The 20348-nt window shown below is 46.3% G+C and overlaps 1 protein-coding gene across 1 annotated transcript in view; it reads left to right on the top strand.

Annotated features, from left to right (window-relative positions):
- The window catches only part of KCND3 (potassium voltage-gated channel subfamily D member 3), a 114988-nt gene that overhangs the window by 67663 nt on the left and 26977 nt on the right, over positions 1 to 20348 (top strand). Inside the window, exon 3 of the mRNA XM_086765821.1 lies at positions 14266 to 14428. Coding sequence (XP_086621947.1) covers positions 14266 to 14428 — 163 coding nt within the window. The remainder of the gene's footprint in view (positions 1 to 14265; positions 14429 to 20348) is intronic.

Raw genomic sequence — 20348 nt, 5'->3', positions numbered from 1 at the left:
TTATCAACTAAATAAATCTTAAAATAAAAGGATTTAGGAGCGCTGTAATGATCTCACTGCTTACATCAGGCACAAGCTGTGCATAGCTGCATATTATATTTACTGCTCCGAAAACAAACTGGATTAGCAGGGCTTAGTGCTTAAGCAGCCTGTTTCATAGGAAGGCAAGGAACTTTGGCTGTTCCAATGTTACAGATGAGATTTAGACAGAAGAAAAGATGAGGACTAAGATGTTTTCCTGTTCACAGCCCAACAATTATACCAAATAAATAAAATTAATATCTGGAAACCTTACCGGCTCATGCACATCAGTCCAAACAAGGCTGGCGATTCTGAACTGAGCAGCCCCATCCCTATAAAGATGTGGGTGAGCTCTGTGAAGTCATTCAGAGTTTTAACGTAATGTTCCCGAGATAATATGAAACCCAGCACGCCCTCATGGAAAGGTGGGGAAATTTTACCGCTGTTTTCAGGGAACAATGTTACTATCTGACGTACAATTAGTGATTGTAATGATGGGAATAAGGCTCATTTTACTGGGAAAATTCTGGTTCCACTGAAATCTAAAACCTACCCATTCGTTTCAACGGTGGAATGATTTCATTTTAACAACAAAACCCCAAAACAGCAAGAAAAATTCCCTCCCAGCACAGGGGCCAGCGGTGGCAGGCAGGGGATGCACCAGCTGGGTCCCTGCCGGTGCCCGGCGCAGAAGCGGCCGCTGCGGCCAAACCTGCGGCAGCTGGGACCCGGAGCCTGAGGAGAGCATCGCTCCCGGAGCCCTCTAGGACAAAGACAAAAGCACTATGGGTTCAGGGAATTACAGTTCATTTTCACTGTGGAGAAAGGGTTTGCAGCAGCACACAGTGAACAAACGCAAGAACTCTGTTTGTGCAGATTTATACCCAGATTTACTACTCACGAGGCTTGTCAGACCCACATCTCTCAGCCACTCTGGTACACCCCTGCTTCGAGTGCATCGCTTGAACTGCACTGCTTTGCACTTCGCTTCACTGGATTTAAAGTAATGCTAAAGTAAAGTAATGCTAAAGTAAAGTAATGCTAAAGTAAAGTAATGCTAAAGTAAAGTAATGCTAAAGTAAAGTAATGCTAAAGTAAAGTAATGCTGAAGGATGCGTTTCCTGTGCAGCAACTATTCTGAACTTAAGAGGCTCAGCAGTCCGGGGGGGAAGGATGCCTTCCTCCAAAGAAAGCAGCGGTTCGTACCCCTAAGAAACGTTCAGACGGGAGATATTTTTAGAAGATATTTTTGATCCAGCAGCAGATAGAAGAGGGCTGAAATCTCACTGCTGCTGTTTTAGATTTGCAGGGGCTTAACCACCCCGTGAGTACAAAAGGAGCAAAACAGCTTAAAATGCGCAGAAGTCAAGGGAAATCTGTGTGCTGGATCCAGCCACCTTAAAGGTCAGCCATAGATTTTCCTAAGTCAGGATGAGTTAAAAATCTGGTTTGTTTCCCGTTTCTGCAAGATCTACCCAAAAAGCCATCCAAAGAAGCAAGCCCGTGGCACGCAGCTTTCCATACCCAATTCCCTGGCCAGTCTGGGAAGAACGTTTGTAACTCATGTCCCTTGGTACAGCTCCTACGGCTCACACAGATAAACTCAAATAACGTTATCTGCGGTGGTTTGTACCTGGAGGAGGGATGGTGAATCGGTAATCGCAAGAAAACGAATTCACGAAGGGTTTTTATGAAGGCATCAACTCAGCCTCAGCATTCGGAGCATCGTATCTACAGGGAAAGCTCAGGTTTTCAAGGGGCATATGTAGCAACACGAAAAGATACCACAAATAGCAAATTCAGAAATGCTCGCTTTTCTCCAGGCATCTCCCTGTAATATCTTAGAGAAAATAGAGACCGAAGGGAAAACACAGTGTGCCTTAACTACCTGTACTGATCCGGAAAGGAAAGAGGCTTCTTCACAGCAGACATGGGAATGAAGTAACAAATGATGGTTTGAGTCTCGGATTGTGCAAATAATGGAGAAAAATCTTCTCAGACAAAGTAATTTAGAAAATAGAATCTGCCGACAGGGAAGCTGTGAATTTACCAGCTCTGTAGGCAGCGATGGGAAGGGCTAGACAGAGGATTTAGGGCTAGACAAAAGATTTACTGGTGGCAACTGCAAAATCGTAATTTCACTATGGAGTAGTGATGCCAGAAAATGAACCAGACAGCCAAGTCTTTTTGTTTTTCCTGAAATACTTACGAATGTGCATAAATATCTGGCTGCTCAAATGCATAAAATATAAGGAAAAGAACCTGAGGTGTCCACAGAGACAAGAACCATCCTTCCGCTTCATCTCAAGGGGCAGACCACCAATGATTTATTCTTATAATCTGTTTCCATTCATGCAATACTTAAACACACTTAGGGAAACAAAGCAGGGCTTGATTTTGGTGATTGTCCCTTTGTGTACTAATTATTTTTATTAGCAAGTTAATTTTCATCACAAGCTGTCTGCTTTCTCATCTGGGAGAAACATATTTCTAAGGCCAAAAGTTCAAAATCAACTTTCCGAGCGTTAACCAGAGGAGGAGAGTATCGTGCGTGTTGTATTATCTCGCAGCAAATCCATTAGAAGACAATTCTGAAGATGAAAGCTAAACCAGATCAGACAATTCAGACTCAGCCCCAGGAGAACACGACCTGCGTTTCTAGTTGGCCAACGCCCGTTGGGGCCTTCAGAGGTGGAAGAGCACGGGAGTGCACGCTGCCCGGCCCCTCTTCCCTGGTCCGACGTGATGTTCGGACTTACAACGCGGCTGGTGCTGCTGCCTTTTCAAATTGCGCTAAAGGGAGCTCTACACTTTGGCAAACTGCCCGCCTGAATTCTGGAGGAGTGAAAAAGGAGAAAACAAGTTTTGACTAGTAACACTTAAGGTGACACTATCAATCACTGCAAACTTTGACAACTCCAGTTAATTTTTGCTCAGAATGATAAAATACTCCACTGGCAAAGAAAATAACAGGGAGTTTCATGCAGGGCTATTTTTCTTCTTGTTTTTCTTTCTATTTCAAAGAAAAATCCCGTTAAATGTGCAGTGTTTTTAATCAAATACAGACAAGGGAAATTGAACTATGCACAAACAAGCCTATGTTTTCAATTGACTTTGGTTGCTTTCACTTAAAAGTTTACAGTTTGTATTTTTTTCCTAACAAAAAAAACCAAAACATTTCAAGAGAAACTGATAATTGTGAGCATGCTCCGTCAGTCTGCCTTTGAAGAAAGGGGAGTCTGAAATAGAACAGAATTACCCAACCGGCTCCAGACTCGGAGCGGTTCCCTGGAGGCGTAGATCTGGCAGCACGTAGGTGAACTTGATTTCTTACTCAGAAAAAAAAAAATTATCTGTGTGTTATTAATATTAACGCATGCTTAGAGGAACAAATGGGTAAGCTATTCCATGGTGCAGGCAGAGGTGGCTCCTAGGACCTGAACTCCTGGTTGCCCAAGAGAAGAGGGACAGAGTCTGAACCACGCGGTGGTGCCTCCACGGGGGCTGTCCGCAAAGGAAGTGAAATAAAATCCGGGCAACGTTCTGATCGGGTTCATAGCATTGGCCTTCCACTTGAAAAAAAGCTATATCAGAAAGGAAGTAAAGATTCTCTAACTTATCTGTCATACACTTACTAGAATAATTTTTTGTATTACGGTGTGGTATTTAAAGTTCACCATTCTTAAATAAGGCATTATTAGAAGACAAAAAAGATAAAAGAGCAGCTAGCAGAAGAAAAAGCTATTTGTTTTCGGTCTTCTCTGATGACGCTTTGTTGTCCTGCACTAAGTAGGTTCGCGGATGGGCACCTGTACTTCTTGGGGGTTTATTATTTATTTTTATTTTCTGCTAGACAAAGTCATGAAATGAGGGGGAAAAAAAAAGTTCTTTCAAGACTTCAAAAGAAATCAAAATTTATTCATAGAAAATAAAGCAGAAGGAACGTAGTCATGAGCAAGGAGCGCTGAAGTCATCTAGCTTGTCATGAAGTCTATAGCTAACCAGCCACAGGTGCTCTTTACATCCCCGGAGCAAAGGAGAGGATGATTGATAGGAACGCGATAATGGTTCTGCAATGACAATACAGGCTTTCTGGAGTACAGGTTCGCACCTGCTCAGAGATAAGGCATTAATATTTATTTAAACAAGACCATTAAATGGAGCGGGGGGGTGGAGAAGAAATCATTAAGTATCTAAACCAAGGTAGAACAAAGCACGCTCACGCCCAACGACCCTTCTGCACTGCGGAGGAAACAGCCCGGCTTTGGTTAGCAGAGCTAGGCACAGGTTCTGGATATGGTCTCCCCGTTTTTCGTGGCATATAACGTTCACACACTCCAGTGCAGCACAAACCCGTTCCTACTGGCGAGGTTGCCGACGCGATCTAAAAATCAGAGTGGGTTTCAGAGTCACGTATAGCCTTCCCACCAGTGACGCAGTTTTACAGCACTGCAATGTTAGTTGTGATTTTACCAAAAAGCAATACGGAAAACTCCTTTCAAATCTTTCTGACCTCAGTCAGCAATAGTTTCTGCAGAGTTTGGCACTCTGCAACACGATCACTCTGACGCTCGTGTAACTCTCCCTGCCGCTGAACTATGCCTTTCGTTTACCGTGCACGCCTGATCCACGTAAATTCTCAATTCCTTTCATATGTCACTGTCTGATGACAAATGCTGCATTATTGAATCACTTCGCCTTGGAAGGGACAGAAGTGTATATTTAGGGAATATCCAGCCCTTGGACAGCATTTCAATTCTGCAGGAAAAGGAAGCGTTAATCAGATGGGTCTAACAAACTGGAATTTGTACGCAACTTTCCATTGCCTTGGATGAAGCTGAGTTTCTGACATTGCTATTTTAAAGAAAACATATATTTATGAAATTGCATTTATTAGGGTCTGTACTTTATAGATAGAGATAATAGGGTGCAGAGAGGAGTGTACAGCTCACATTTTTCAGACATGAGATATACCTCTTGTGCCACATCTCTTGTTCCAATAACCCTGACAGACTTTACGCTCTTCACTGTTTGATCATAATTGCTAGAATGTTGAAACAGAACTTTTGATCAGGAAAAGTAATTCTATGCAAATTTACAGAATTATAGCTGTTCTTATACATAAAATATTTCAAACTATTATTTAAAGAGGATCTGAGGTGCTTAAATATAATTAAAGGAATAAAGCTTCTAAGAAAATGATCAAATTTAAAAAGCTTTGCTCTTCCAATAAGCCAGTCAGAAAGCCGTTCCATAGGAGCCGTGAGAAGGAGGGTAGTTGTGCATCTGTGTGTTACTGCATCCGGTTCCGCAGCGCAGGCACCTCCGCGTGCAGGCAAAACTTCAAATACGGTAGCAAGAGAAGCGCTGCAGGAGGAGACCTGCCTCAGACCCAGAGCACACACCTACAGCAAGGGCGGCTGAGCAGCGGAACAGCGTTGACAGAGATCACAGAGCCTCCGTCCTTGGAGATGCAGGAAACCCGACTGCGCAGCCCCGAGCAACGCGCTGTGGGCAGGGGTGAGACGGGACAGTCCCCAGAGGATCCTTCCACCTTCACCCGCTCCACAGTTCGGCCACTGGGCCAGGCATCCAGAGCAGACATTTCTAAATCTCTTGTCCTGACCACGAGGGAGGGTCAGGATGGAGGACCAACGATTTGATCCCTCTCTGCTCACCCTCGCAGGCAGGCTACAGGAACCTTGCAGCCGACCCGGGCACTTCTCCCTCAGAACGCCGCTGGAGCGTGACTCAGTGGCACACACAGCTTCCAGAGCATCTTCTGACCCACGCAGAGATGCATGGGACGTGTAACGCTCCCTTAACACTTACTCCTTTTCCTTCTGCTTACTTCAACTCCTTTGAAACTGCAACTTCCAGCTCCAAGTCCAACTTTTCCAGAACCTGAGACTTTCAAAAAGCCAATTCTTAAAAAGCTAATTAATTCCCCATAGGCTTTTTTTTTTTTTTTGACTCAGTAAATATTTCTGAGATTGCTTTTTGTACAACCAGCGTTAGCAGCTCATTAAAATGCACAGCATGTGTATCATTTTGAGTGTGACACGGCTCAGCATGGACACTCAAGCTGCTTAAAAAGACAGAAAAGAAAGAGAGGAGGATAAATTGAAAGCAAAACCCCAGCATTTCCTCTAAGCTGACACTGCAGTTAAGAATTTAAGACGGGGCAGGGAGCCGTCAGCCCCGCTATGAGGTGAGGGGTCTCATTGCCCAATGCACCCACTGCCCTCTCCAGCCGGGATCCTTTCCAAAAAGATTTCTTTTACAAAGAGCTTTAAGGTGCTTAAAAAAAAAAAAAAAAAAAGGATTCTGCTCTCAGGTGATTGTATAAGGTTTTCACTTCAAGTAATACGAGGACTCTTGAAATAATAATGAATGAAGTAATTTGAAAGGTCTTTAGTGTATGCAGCCAGAAACAAATAACGCCTTGATCTGGGACATTTTATTTTCCATGAAAACAAACACTTTTTAGAAAATGTGTGTTATTGAGAAGAGAAGCACTCAGTTGCTAACATGCCAGATGATGGTCAGATGGACAACAATGCTCAGAGCTTTTTCCTGATATTTCCTGAGTACTGTTGATGCTCGCTGGCTGCAGGAAACAGGAAGGTCAGAAACATTGCTGTGGGTCGCAACGAGAACACCCAAGCCGGAGGGCTCGCTCGTGGGGGTGGCTGCAAAGCGGCACTTCCCCTTCCACGGCCCTTACTTCGGTTGGTGTGCACTCTGCGTCGGATAAAACACACCTCCGCTTGTTTACAGACAAATCATGGTGACTGACAGACTGGTTGAATGATAACAACGCCAAATCATGCGCTAATTAGTAACTGCGTGCAGCAACCGCTCCAAGCCCGTTGCACTCCCAAGCTGTTAGGCAGGACACCGCCGAGCGTCAGAGCCGACGCCGCAGACCTCCCGCCTGTGTGCAGCAGGCCAGCTGGGGTTACTTCAATTTAAATAAATAAATAAAAGAGATCAGAGCGCGGTGCCTCCTTACAACCCGTACGCGTACCACGGCCGTGCGGTTGAAGGGCCAAAGGGAACCCGCGGGCGGTCACTGCCCCGCACCACCCAAAGGCTAATTCTTATAAATGGCTTTGAATCCTAGTGCCCGCATTAGGATCTAAATTAAATTAAATATTGACTGAGGAAGAACTTGCTGTCAGGTTCAGGGTGAAAAGCTTCAATTACCAAGGAAGCAGGAGTCGTTGAAAATCACGTCATACTCTCACCTTCACGGGGAAAAAACCCCGCGATACGGAGACACACAGCGAGCGCTGGGCTTTCTGTCAGAAGAGAAAGAATCCAATGGATTCTGTTTGTTCACGTATGAAAATAAATCCCCGCTGTTACGGTAAAGCAGCGAGCTCTTTCGCAGCTGACAATGGTGAGTTAAAGGGCTAAACAGTCACTTGTGAACAACAGACCTGGGCTAGGGAAACACAAAAAAAACCCCACAACCCAAAAAAACCCCTCCGCCACACAACTTTCCTAGTTCAGGAAAACAAGGACCTTTGCAGTTTTCCAAGCACAAGTGTAGGGAATGGATTAATGGATTCTGACTCTTTGCTTGTCGGACTCCTCATTACTCTGCCAGCCGCCTTGCCACACACACAGACTCCCAATGCGTGGGCTGCGTGGCTGGGGGGCCTGAGGGGCACCGCACCCCTCCCGTATGGCTGGGGGGCCTGAGGGGCACCGCACCCCTCCCGTATGGCTGGGGGGCCTGAGGGGCACCGCACCCCTCCCGTATGGCTGGGGGGCCTGAGGGGCATCAAAATGGCGCAGCTGCTCTTCACGTGAAGTTCTCTAGTGCAGACAACTTCAGGATGGCACAAAACTACCACCAACGGCCCTGCAGTCCATTGCAATGTTTCCTCTTTACTGTCGTCTCATGGTCAGAAAAATAACAGCCCAGGCATCCAGCATCGCTGCCCAAACCGAGATCTGAGGATCAAAATCTTTGATGATAGCATAGCTGCTGTGTGATGTGTGAAGAAAAAGAAAAGCAAGAGATATCTTTTGCCAGATATATCCGCTTTGCGAGAACTAAAAGGAACAGAGCTATCTCTGAAAAGCTGCGTGAATAAACCTCAGGAATAGAAGGGAGCAAGGTGTGGAGGTTAAGACTGGAGGTAATTTCTGCAAAGTGAAATGCAGCTTTCCTTATAGTGATTCTACATTGAAGTCTATTCCTCCTTTCCTCTGAGTAACTGTCAAATCTACAGTGTAAATTTTCCTTTTCTGTGAAAAAAAACCCTTTATTAAGTGGTCCTGGAGAAACCCGAGATATCACAAAAAACCAAACCACCTGGTTTTCTTTAGCGCGGTGTATGACATAGCACGCGGCTGTTCTCTTGAGCAGCAGACAATCACCCTGTGCTCCGCTTGTGTTCTACAGCCCACGGGGGTGTTCCAGGCTTCAGTCCCTGCTTTTGTTACTGCGCTGCGACAGCGACAGCCGCCGGTCAGGGCAGGTGGCCCACATCCACCATTGAGGGACAGCAAATGGGAGGCCTGACGCTGTCTCTAAAAACACATTTGCTGGCAGAGCTGAAACGCAAGTGATTCTCCATTCAGAGAAATGTAATCTCCAGCAGTAGTTTGGGGGGAAAGGGAGAGGAGCAGTGACAGTGTGTTAGCTTGGGTTTGCAAAACGCAAAGAACAAACATTCATCTTATTATCTTTTCAAAAAAATACTTGAACAGGCATGTTATCTTTTCAGTGAACAGGAATTAAGTATGCGCTTAATATTAAGCAAGGGCTAAAACAAGGGGCTGAACTAGGACCACTCTCTCAAGTGGTACAGGTTCCCCATTTGCTCTGAATAATCCCTGTAGTAGCGGTTGGCACGTATCTGAAAAGGGTGAAGAGAAAAGAAAGCACTGACAGAAGGTCTCAGATATGGTGCAAGTCGCAATTTGCGGAGGCGAAGAAATTACAGAACCTGAGTCAGGTGGATGACAGCGTTAGCGTGGCAAGGATTAGTGGTGTGAAGGGTATTAATAGAGGATATGCAAAGAGCCTCTCCTCTCAGCACTCCTGCAACTGCAGCAGACAATAAAGTTGCTCGTGCTCCCCTGAAGAAAACCCCTCCCGTCCCACCGAACCCTTCCCGTCCTGCTGCGGCTCCAGTCCAGCGATGCTCGTGGTCGCCCCATCTCCCACTCCAAAACAGGTTTCCCAGTGCCAGGTCCCCTTGCAGGAAGCAGCGTGCTCGCACTCCTGTTGTAATCCCTTTTGCGAGGGTCTCCAGGAGTATTTCCTCCCCTGCTCCTTCAATGAGTGGTAATAGAGAACGCTTGGTTAGAAGCCTTTCATCATTTTAGGACCAGGGGCTTTAACTTTCTGACCTACTTTCCTTGCCAATGAAATTCCACGTTTAGCTTCAACTCAAGGTCTGAATGTTACCCAAATTCAGACCATCTGCTTTAACTGCCTACAGGCTGAGAAGCTGATCCAAGAAGGAAGAATAAATGGAACCAGTGCGTGCATATAAAGTATTCAACAACCCTCGGCGTATTAAATAACCTACTCGGTTTATTCCCAAGTCTACACAAACAATCCTGTTTCTTTGGGCAATGCCTGCTGTTGCTGTAAGGAATATTTATGCCACCAGTTGATCTCAGAGATCTTCAGGCCAGACCATCCCACGGACAGGGATTACCGGGTCTGTATCACTGCCTCCGGCGCTCCGGAGCCCTCTCCCACCTGCCCCGTACACAGGGGCTTAATCACACCTCAGAGTTTGTACGGCTGTGCTGGAAAAGGCCACAGCAGCCTTGCGTGCCCGGAGGTGCGAATACGCGACGGGGTAGAACCCAACCGGGCAGGAAAGCGGCACCCGCGAGCAGCGGCTCGCTACGCTCCGCAGAGCCGGGGCGTTCGATGGGCTGATTCCAGCAAGGCGGAGCGAACAGCTCGCATGCGGAGGAGCCCCGAATTAGAGCCTAAACAAAAGGCATAACTGTCCCCAGCCCCCAAACCATCGCCGTTGCTTCCCCGTCCACTCGTCATGTGCAGAGCCAAGAAAGGAATGAGGAATATTTGCGTTTCCCTCGTGCCATCAGAAGGGACACGGTCGTTATTTCACCGGAGGTCCAAAGCAGCATTAGCACGATTACGCCAGACTTGTACCCATTCAGTGGGGGAACATGAGCTCCTCTGCCCTGTCAAACACAACGTACGCAGCCTTACAACGCGACTGGAACATTCTAGCTGAATTCTAGACATTTTTCTTCCTTTGTGCAAATCAAGTCATTGCACAGCAATTTACTCAGTGTTAAAAAAGGAGCTCTTGCACCTGGAAAGCTACATGCTAATTCCATGCTTTATTCTCTCTTTTTCATGCAAAAGGCTTTCAAAATCATATTCTATTGTACAGTACATAATGTTATTATTCCGTCCTTATTGTCCTAAAAGCAGAAGCTTACGGGCTGGAGCGAAATCTTCTTTTGACTCTGCTGTGCCGGGCAAAAGGTTAGAGAGATAAAGCAGCTCCAAGAGCTGCTAGTGCCAGCGTGAGGCAGAAATACCAAATCAGTGGAAGCAGCATTGTCTCAGTTTCCATCCTCTGTGAGCTATCCCACCTTTCCTAGGCTGTGTGTGAAAGCCCCGAGGTTTTGCACCAGTAGGCAGGGAACGCCCCGTGACCGCTGACACACAGGGACCAGAAAAAGCACAGCCCTCTTCCGAGCCTCCGCTCCACGGGCTGGCTGCCCCATGTTCTCATGTTGGCCTTGCAACCCTCACCAGGTAATCTGGGTGCACAGGAGCTACACCAGCACTCCCCAGCGCCCTCCCCTGAGCCAGCTCTGGAGAGGAGGGGCGCGGGATCCGATGCTCTGCCCAAAGACAGGTCTTATACTGGGAGGAAGGAAGGTGTTGGGATACAGTTTTATCCATTTTCAATTGCACTCCTATCTCCTTCTGCACCTACAGAAACCATTGGAGACCAGAGCTGTACAAAAATTATCATTTATAAACCGTAAACCTCTCCCCAGCTGCATCCCTTATACTGGCGGAGAAGCTGGCACGTGAAAAGGCTACTGGGAAAGAGCATCCTCCAAGAAGCCTTTTCGCTGTCCCCACAGAGTCCTTACTGTGTAGCACCTTCCGTGTCCCCGTGCCACAGGATCCTCCAGTGTTTTCACTACAGTTCCCTGGTTGTAGGGCTGTGAACGATGCGCAGAGAGAGAGGATCATCAGAGACGCTGCTGAGAGCCTATTTTTAGCGCGAGCCGTTTGATGAGCTGTTCAGCACCTTATTTATTGCTGTCTCCAGCTGGGAGCTAAGCAGTGTCCAGACATCTCTGCTGCTAAAACCAGAACTCGGAAGCAGTGACCTCTATTTGACAACGTTTTCTGTACTGACAGAGAGAAAAACAACAGCACATTATGCTGTCAAGGCTAATAGCTGCTAATCAGGGGGAGTGACATACGACCCCTTTTATATCCAAAGAACACAGAAGTCACAGCACAGATTAAAAAAACGCTGACATTCTGCATTCACAGTCTTTTCCAGTCTAAAGAGTGACCACTTACAAGTCATTTCCTATTTTGTTTTTTACCTGGTTTGTCTGGTTAAGGCTTTACTTGAACTTTACATTATTTGTAGGGTGGGTAGGAGTTCCCAGCGTTTCCGTGGTAGGAAACAAGGCTTTGAAGGGACACCAGGATAAGAAAAGGGCACAAACTGAAGCCATATCATTTGAAACACGGGATACACGTGTAGACGCTCCAGAATCGCTGTCGGCGCACGGAGCAGCGATGGGACTGCGGCAGCGAGGGCATCTCCTCCCAAAGGGGGCACTCAGGGGTCGCTGCTGGGGGGGCTCTGTTCAGAGCCTGGGGCAGCCCCTGAAGTGCTGAGCACCTATTAACCAGGCAGGCGAAGAGCAAGGAACCACTTTTCGTTTCACAAACAGGGAACTGAAGTACAGAAAGCTGAAGTGATTTACTAGAGGTCACATTAAAAGTCCACTGAATTTGCAGCCTACTCGTGTTTTATTACAGGCTCAGCATCCCGTTAGGCCCTCTGAATGTTAATCACTACCTAACTCCTCTATCTTCTCGCTGCTCTAATGAGATTATTGACAAATTACTTAAAATGCACTTTCTGTAGGAGAAGTTTTTTAGGTGACAAGTTGCCTTTTTCTAAACAAATTAACATGAAAGTTGAGTTCTCTCATTCCAGTCTGGGGAGAAGTTTTGGGTTTAAAATGCCCAATTAGTACTAACTGAAATCCAATACTGGAGATTGTTTGGCACGGTATCTGCAGTACCTATTATAAATATGCATTGTGGCCATCAGTACCTCACGGCACCATTCAGGGAAAAAATAGCCGCTCCACTAATTAATATTGCAGTAGCTGCCTGTGTCAATAGAGGAGCAGAAGAACTGCAACCTCACAGGTTCATTCCAAACCCCATCCTAGTCAAAGTCAAAGGGAGGCCCCTCGTTAGGTGCACAGGGATCTAGACCAAGCTCCGCAGAGGCACAGCTGGGTATTGCTCTACTCAGAGCCCTAGGACGCTTCCAAACATCCACGTCACCCACGGGCAGGTCAGCCCAGCACAGCCAGAGACTGCGGCTGCAGGCGCCCGACGTGCCGCGCAGACCCAGAGGGATGGATCCACAGCGTTCTCTCTGCGGAGAGCTCTGCGGTAGAGCCAGAAGCCAGCCTTACAAGTACAGGTTCTTGTCCCTGTGCAGCCTGCTCCAGTTAGTGCAAGATTTCTCATCGCAGTCTCTCTCATAATGGTTTTGCAAATGAAGTTCTACATCTCCCCGGCAAAATCCTCCGCGCTCCGAGACAGTTTGATCTTTCCTGATGGCGTTTTAAAGCACCTTCTCTGAAGTCCCAAGTAATGAGGTAACTCTCAGTCTGCCTGTAAGAACAAAACTCCACCAGACAGACTGCGAGCCAGACACTTCTTATTACGCTCTCTGCAACGCACAGAAGGGCTTTCTCTCAGCGCTCCAGGTCACCGAGATCATGTTTGAGGCATATGATTAATTCTCAGCCTTATTGTGTAGAGGGGTGGCAGGAGAAATGTAACAGATTTTTTTTTTAGAGCAGTGTTAAATGAGGCAGAAGACCCTCTCGCTTAGCAAGAGCTTTTGAACCCTTGGCATAAAGCAGCAGCTAAAAGGTTAATAGACGTAAATAGCATTTTATTGATTTGAGGGATTCTGAGGGATTTTAATTGCAGGTGAAGGCAGGAGAAGGATTCTGCTTAGCTAGTGATGCCCAAAGCACTTACACCAATTAAAAAAAAAAAAAAACCCAAACCCCACAAAAAACAACCCCTGAACATGCCAAAGAAAAGCTGTCACTTAGCCTTTCCTGGGACGCAAGCAAGCGCAATAGCCCAGCAACAATCATACGAGGGAATAACAGCCATGCTCCTCACAGCACTGGCGAGTAGCGTAAGGCAAAACACGTTGGTTTTCTTTACAGAAGGACGATATTAAAGCTTAAGCTGAAGTATAAAACTGCTGCAGAAGGCTTTTGCAGTATGCAAAGTAAAAGCACAAATGGCAAATAAGCACTCAACATAGCGGTTTCTGTTACGAGGAATCCACAGAACCTAAATCAGCATCATCTTCTGTCTGTGCAAAATGGATTATTGCATCTCAGATTCTGCTGGTATTATTTAACATGAACGATTGCAATCGTTAATGAAGATTGCTGGGTAAACCCGGTGCAGAGGTTTGTCAGTATTTTTCAGCTGCTCTCACATTCCAGACAATCCAGCCCTTGCTGAATCCAGACTGTGAATGAACCCCACATTTCTGACTGTACAGACAGCAAAACTGCTGGGTTTTGAAACGGAAGTGTAAACCAGTCCTCATTTGAACTCAGTACAAGAGAATGAAACTATACGGAGCTGCTCACAAGCAGACGTCCAGTTTTACGTTCGTTAGAGCTCAGCTGCATGGGGAGGTGGGCGCTGACTGAGCGGGGATGGGATTTACCACACCCCGCAGCTGCCTGGCCTGGCACGTCTGTTCTGCCACAAAAGCGCCTTTCCTTGGTTAGCCAGCGCGCGGTGTGGACTGTCATCTGCAGGGTGACAGCACCAAGGGAATCGTTGCTTGCACGGTGGATTTCAAAGCTTTAGTGCCTGACCTGTCCACTCGGGGAACCTGAAAAGGCTGTCAGTGCCATTGCACTTGTCTGAAGGAGGGGCTTCCCTTTTTTTGTTTTTTTCCCCTCTAGTTACGGTGACATGGTGCCCAAGACAATTGCTGGGAAGATATTTGGCTCCATCTGCTCCCTGAGCGGGGTGCTGGTCATTGCTCTGCCGGTTCCTGTCATCGTTTCCAACTTCAGCCGCATTTACCACCAGAACCAGAGGGCGGACAAGCGGAGAGCGCAGAAGGTAAGCCGTCCCTGCGCGCTGGCGGACTGTAATTGTAGAATCTTAAGGCTGGAAAAGCCCTCCAAGATCGTCAAGTCCAACCGGCAACCCAACACCACCGTTCCCACTAAACCATGTCCCAGAGTACCACTGGCCTTTGCTACGCGCTGTCTGCAATGCATACGTACATATACACCAACTCAAACACTGACAGGAGCCTTTTGTCTGCCTGCTTGGTTCCTGCTGTCTCTCTGTGTTCAAAACACCCATCCAGAACCATGCACTGGTCGGTACACAGCCATACCCCCTCAAAGCCACAGACTGGAACATCCACAAAACACTGGGAATACATGAAAGCCTCTGGAAACATCAGAGGATTACTGACTATTCCAACATCTGAACAGCTTTTACCAGTATAAGCTTACTGACACACTGAGAACGTGTAACAGATTTATTATATCTCCCTTAGCCCGCTAAATTACACCAAAACCAGAATCAGGTTTTTACAGCAACTGCAAACTAAGGGTCTTGGGTTTTTTTCCTCCCTATTGAAAGCTGTCTGCCAGAAATTCACGACTCAGGGGGCCCGATGGAGAAGAGTAGGGGGAAGATGTGCTATTTCTGCTTCAGGCAAGCAGCTGGGCCCTGCCTGCTTCCTGCATCTCAGGGAGCTGACAGCAAAGAGCTGAGATACCACACCTACAAAACCACAAAATTTGGCAGTCAAAACACCAGGAGAGCAGCAGAGAGCGAGCGATGCAGGAACGAGCTGTGGTCTCCACAAGTCACTGTCGAGTTTTACATGTACCTGCATTAGGTTTGGCAGTATGCACATGAAACATCAACCTGCAGTGATTTGGGGAGGTTGTGTGAGGGAGAGTTGCTCATCTGATTAGTCATACAACACAACATAGATAAAAATCTAAAGCTATGGTAATGGAAGTCCACTCCATGGCACGTGCTGTTCAGTTGGCAGCGGGACAGTGGGAAACCAGTGTGGACCATTACATTCATTGTATGAATTTAAATGGTTTGCAGAGTTAGGCTGCACCCGAGCATAAGGTACCTGGGTCTAACGTGGAACAGGGAGATGCCTGGGGTCAGGGCACGGGAAGGACCAGAGTACTTGCACGCAGAGGCGTGTGAAGGGGCCGGTGTGCAATAGCTCGTTTAAATGATCACATACTTTGAGAGAAAGCACTTGTTTTACTGACATGGCACATAAACACAGTGAAAGGCAGAACCTGCTTTACCGTATAGCCTAGGGAGCAGGTAAATAGGCAAGACAAATAACAAACAAGATTTGGGCATAACCACTGATCACGACACAAAGTCTCCAGAAGTGACTCCAGGTCCACGCTTTCAGGCGAGGCTGTCTTCCTCTCCAGGCAGTGTACTGAAGTTTCTTGTTCTGATTCACCTTTTCCTTTATTATTTGGCCCGTGATCCACTTGGTGACAAGGAAACGTATCACCAGCTTTGATGCCAACGTGATTGATTGCAGCTTTTATAAGGTTTGCTGTATTGACACGCACAGTGTATAATTTCCCCCCATTTGAATTTCTAATTCCCTTGATATTGGATGAATTTCTGGGCTAAGAAAGTTTTCTCAAGTCAGAAGTGTGAGTAATTTTCACATGATCACCACCGCATGAATACTAAAGAGAACGGAAGAGACAGAAGCACATTAATGACAGTGTCGCTGGAGATGGCCAGGACGTACCCAGGGAAGTTATGGATCTGCTTTGATAGCACCCTCGTTCCAGCATCATCCGCCACTGAACTGAATCCCTTCTTCAGGAATAGGAAAGTTTTGGTACTAGTTCAAAACTCTGTCCCCGTCTAAAGATGCAAATACATGTGCATGGCTTTTTCAAAAAGGTTGGGAAAAGCTCTTTGTACTCCCCCAGTCCTTGGACACGAGGAGCCCACAAGCAGCAGCTCCTTATAAATAGAATTTGGAGTATACAGCTTTGAAAAAATAACACAGACATCTTTCCTACATTTCTAGTGTGCTAAACAAATTATTTTTCTCTTTTAATTGAAGAGTAAATGATTTGTAGGGTATGTATTAGTATAAACGCCATAGAAGTTCTATTTAGTTCAAGAATCAGAACTTCTATAATGTACGAGTAGGTTTCAAGACCAGGCTAGAGATCATATTTATTTATTTTTTATGAACTCAGGCTGGAGTTTTCCAATGAGCATCTGTTCTTCACCTAACTGAGGAGAAATGCTCCTTAAAAAACTACCAGTGGTTTAATCACCTTGAAGGTGTTCTTTGCCAAACCTGCACCGCAAGAGAATTAATTACAAGGAGATCTGGCAATCTTAATTTATTGTGCTGTGTCATCAAATTTTGTCCTCTGGCATGCAGCAAGGACCAGGTCAATCTGAACAGAAGATGAATCGATCATTTCTGACAAGGTTCATTTTGGTAAAATTATTGTTGTTTTTTTTTCCCCAAGACTTTTTTTTCTTCTTTTTGACTGACGTGCTAAGAATAGACCTTTCTGACTTTGAAACAACGCTGTTCTTCAGTGAATGTCACAGCCTTTGGTTTTAAGGGAGAACCTGACACTTAAAAGCCTTGACTATGGAATGACTCTGTAATTCAGACACCGCTGTGTTCGGTTTGAGGTGTGGGTGCCATGTAAAGAAGGAGATGAGTATCTGGTGCTGGTTTGAGGACTGCACCTCCCACTTTTCAACCCTAGAAACAGAATGCAGAGGCAGCTTCCAACAGCTACGGAAATGCTGCTCCTTTAGCAGCTGCAGAAAAATAAACCAGTTCATTTTTTAGAAGTTAGAGATGGGGTGAAGGCAGCCCCAGGCCACAGCTTCACTCCACCCAGAGCAGGGCACAGCTGAAAGACTGCCAGGCCACACCGTCATGAAAGAGATCCATACAGCCTTCCAGCTTACGGCAGCAACCGTCCCAGAGGTGCCGACTGCTCTCCCAAGGTTTTTAGGAAATTGTAAACGTCTAAACTCGGACTGGTCAAAAAAAATCCTCCAGGAATGATCCTTCTTGAGTAAACTCTAGCTGCTTAAAGGCAAATTTATTCCCACGTCTGTAAGCAGAGAACCAATACTAAAATCAAAGGCCCTGTCTTTGCACAAACAATACCAAAAAAAAAAAAAACAAAGGGAAAAAAACAAAACAAAACAAAACAAACCACTAGACCTCTTTGAAAAACACTTTTCTAGAAGTGTTTTCACTAAGTGTTGTGGGAGCCTTTGCTGGTCCTTAATCTCCCTGGTCCAATGACACTCGTATTTGTCCAGCCTTAGAATAACTAACTCAGCTGCCAAAGATCGTGCCAGGTGCAAAGTTGGTTTGTTCTGTTGGGTTTCTTGTTCCTGGAATGATGTTTCAGAGAAGACAACTGGAGATCCCTTCAGTATCTCCCCACACTGCTCCCATACAGTTGAACTAACTACAGCAGTACGACCCCCTCAGCTCCAGCATCCTGTTCCCTAGGGAAACGAGCTGGCAAGAAACTGTACAGGAGCCTCAGAAATGTCTTTGCTTTGGTGGGCCAAGGGCTGACAAATAGCAATGTGCATTTGCAGCTTTTCAGTAAGAAAAAAAAGTGGTAAGACAGGGGAAAAAACAAAAAAAAAAACAAAAAAAAAAACAAAAAGAACCTGCAACAAGGGCACTGCAGCATTACAGGTTAAGCCTAGGTGGTTGTGAGCCCCAGCTCCCCACACACGTTAACGCAGATAGAGATGAAGACACTAACTCCTCAAAGGCATATTCAAAGCAGCGTTGAACAGCCTCAGAAGGCATGGGCATGTGGAGCGGCAGCTGAAGTGCCTGGAAATAGCAACAGGAGCCTAAAGCAAACCGGTCTCTAGACCAGCCCCCTTAGGGCTAAAGTTTAACCAGCTGAGTTGGTCTAGATCTTCTCAGTTTGGGGGAAAACAAATGTTCAGAGAGGGGCCTCTTAATTTGCACAACAGAGGAGGGAGAAATGTAAGTGCTCAGATGGTCTGAAAGAAAAAAAAAAAAACAACAACAAAACAAAAAACCTATTTAAAGTGTGTTTAACATTTAATGGTTAGATTTGCTAAATGAGCCAAGGTATGAAACAGCCGATAATCCCAGAGGGATTGGCATGGGTTTAGTGGTGCATTTCACAGGGGCTAAAGCGAAACTGTCATCTACGAGTACAAAACTTCAGGAATCGCAGTGCCTGGTGTCAGGGCTGCAGTAAATATGGGTTTTGAGGACTACAGCTTCCCAGTCTGTTCAATTCACTTCATTTATTATCTGGTGGCCTTTGACTCCAGCACAAGCAATGTGCTGCAAAAGCCTTCAAACAGCCTTCTCGTTTCATTCCCTAGGCTGTAAGTTTCCAGGAAAGAACCCAACACTCAGATTTAGGCAAGGGAAGGACTACCCAGAGAAAAATTATCTTGCAGAGCCACTCTCACGTAAGACCATAACACAGAACTGAAAACTAACGCAGGCTGTCGAAGAGTAGACGGTATAAATTCGGCAAAGCAGAGAAGAGGGCACGTTGCCCGGTGGATGAATTAAAGAATTCGGTCACAGAGTCGACATCAGCAGAAGAAAGGGCTGAAGGGGCAGGAGAGAAGCCGAATCTTTCCAGATGGAAGTTGATGAGAGGAAGTCCATGGAGGGAGGTTATTCCAGACAGTGAGAGCCACTCAGGAGATGGTTGCACAGAGGCAGCTACGACTCCGCAGACGGATGAAGAGGTAACTATGGAGATGCTTAAAAGGGGCTTAAGCCAAAAGGAAGGAAGAGTAAAGACACAAATGTCTTTCTGATTGTTCCACAAGAGGCACGTTAGAAACGGCCTGTTCCAGACCCAGCCGTCGCTCCCAGGGCACGGAGAGCAGGGCTGCAGTCGGCAGAAGCAAAGATGGTGATGAAGAGAATGCTTAATGCTAGATTTATGTCACCATCGTACCCATGAGAAAGACGGCCCACAAGCTGTCAATAACAAGGCCATTATAATAATTGATTTGCTACAGAGCAGGGGAGTCAGCTTGGAAATGTTCTGGTTCTCAGCTGACACCCTAAATTTTGGAGGTGGGTTAGTGAACTTCAGCGCATGGAACAGACCGGCCAGAACAAGCGACTCGAGCAAAGCTGCAAGCTAAGGAGAGCTCAGCAACAGAACGTGACTCAGTTCCCAGCAGAAGATGGGGTTGGGAACTTAAGGAGAGAGAGAAACAATGAGGTTAAAACTGGAGCTGGCTGACATTTAAAAAACATGTTTTCTTCAACCACAATGAATCTGTGTGGAGTATGTTTTTGTTGATGTTGATATTTAACAGTCTTTGACAGGAGAAGAAAAAGCTTTTTTTAGTATTTTTCAAAAAGATACTTCATTTTTGCTGGGGTAGGCATCTCTTTCTTGTCCTCTGTTTGGTGTTTGTCACATCCCCTGTGGTTCAGGGGGAAAACAAACAAACCAACAAACCAACCAGGAGTCCTTCCTCTTTTCTTTCATATCATCCAGGAAAGCAAAATGGCATTTTCCATCAGTTCAGCTACTTCAGATTCCCTGGGTCTCAAACTGCAACTAGATGTCTCCTCTGGAAGGAGGGACTGAAATCAGCGCGAGAGCTGAGCGGTTCAGCCCCCAAAGCAAGCCGACAACGGGCTGTGCAGATGTGTGAATAGTGGCCCAAGGCCCAGATGAAATAATTTCCACACACATCCAGAAGCCACTCAACATTTGTTTCACACCTCGAGGCCCGTTCACATCACGTCCCAGCCATAACCAGGTAACAGCCTGCAGCGTGCAAGAACGCGACTCGCCCACCCTCAGGGTCCCTCCCTGGTCACCTCAGCAAGAGGACGTCCCCCCCTTTCCCCGCCCGTTGGCACTCCCGGCTGTGCGCGGCAGCCTCTGTCCAGATGGCTCCATTACATAGCACAGTCGGTAAGATTTGTAGT

Source organism: Chlamydotis macqueenii, chromosome 23 (genome assembly GCF_036417535.1).
Source record: "Chlamydotis macqueenii isolate bChlMac1 chromosome 23, bChlMac1.mat, whole genome shotgun sequence".
Classification (NCBI taxonomy): Eukaryota; Metazoa; Chordata; class Aves; order Otidiformes; family Otididae; genus Chlamydotis; species Chlamydotis macqueenii.
Note: the sequence above shows the minus strand (reverse complement) of the source record. Positions and strands in the feature narration are given on the sequence as shown.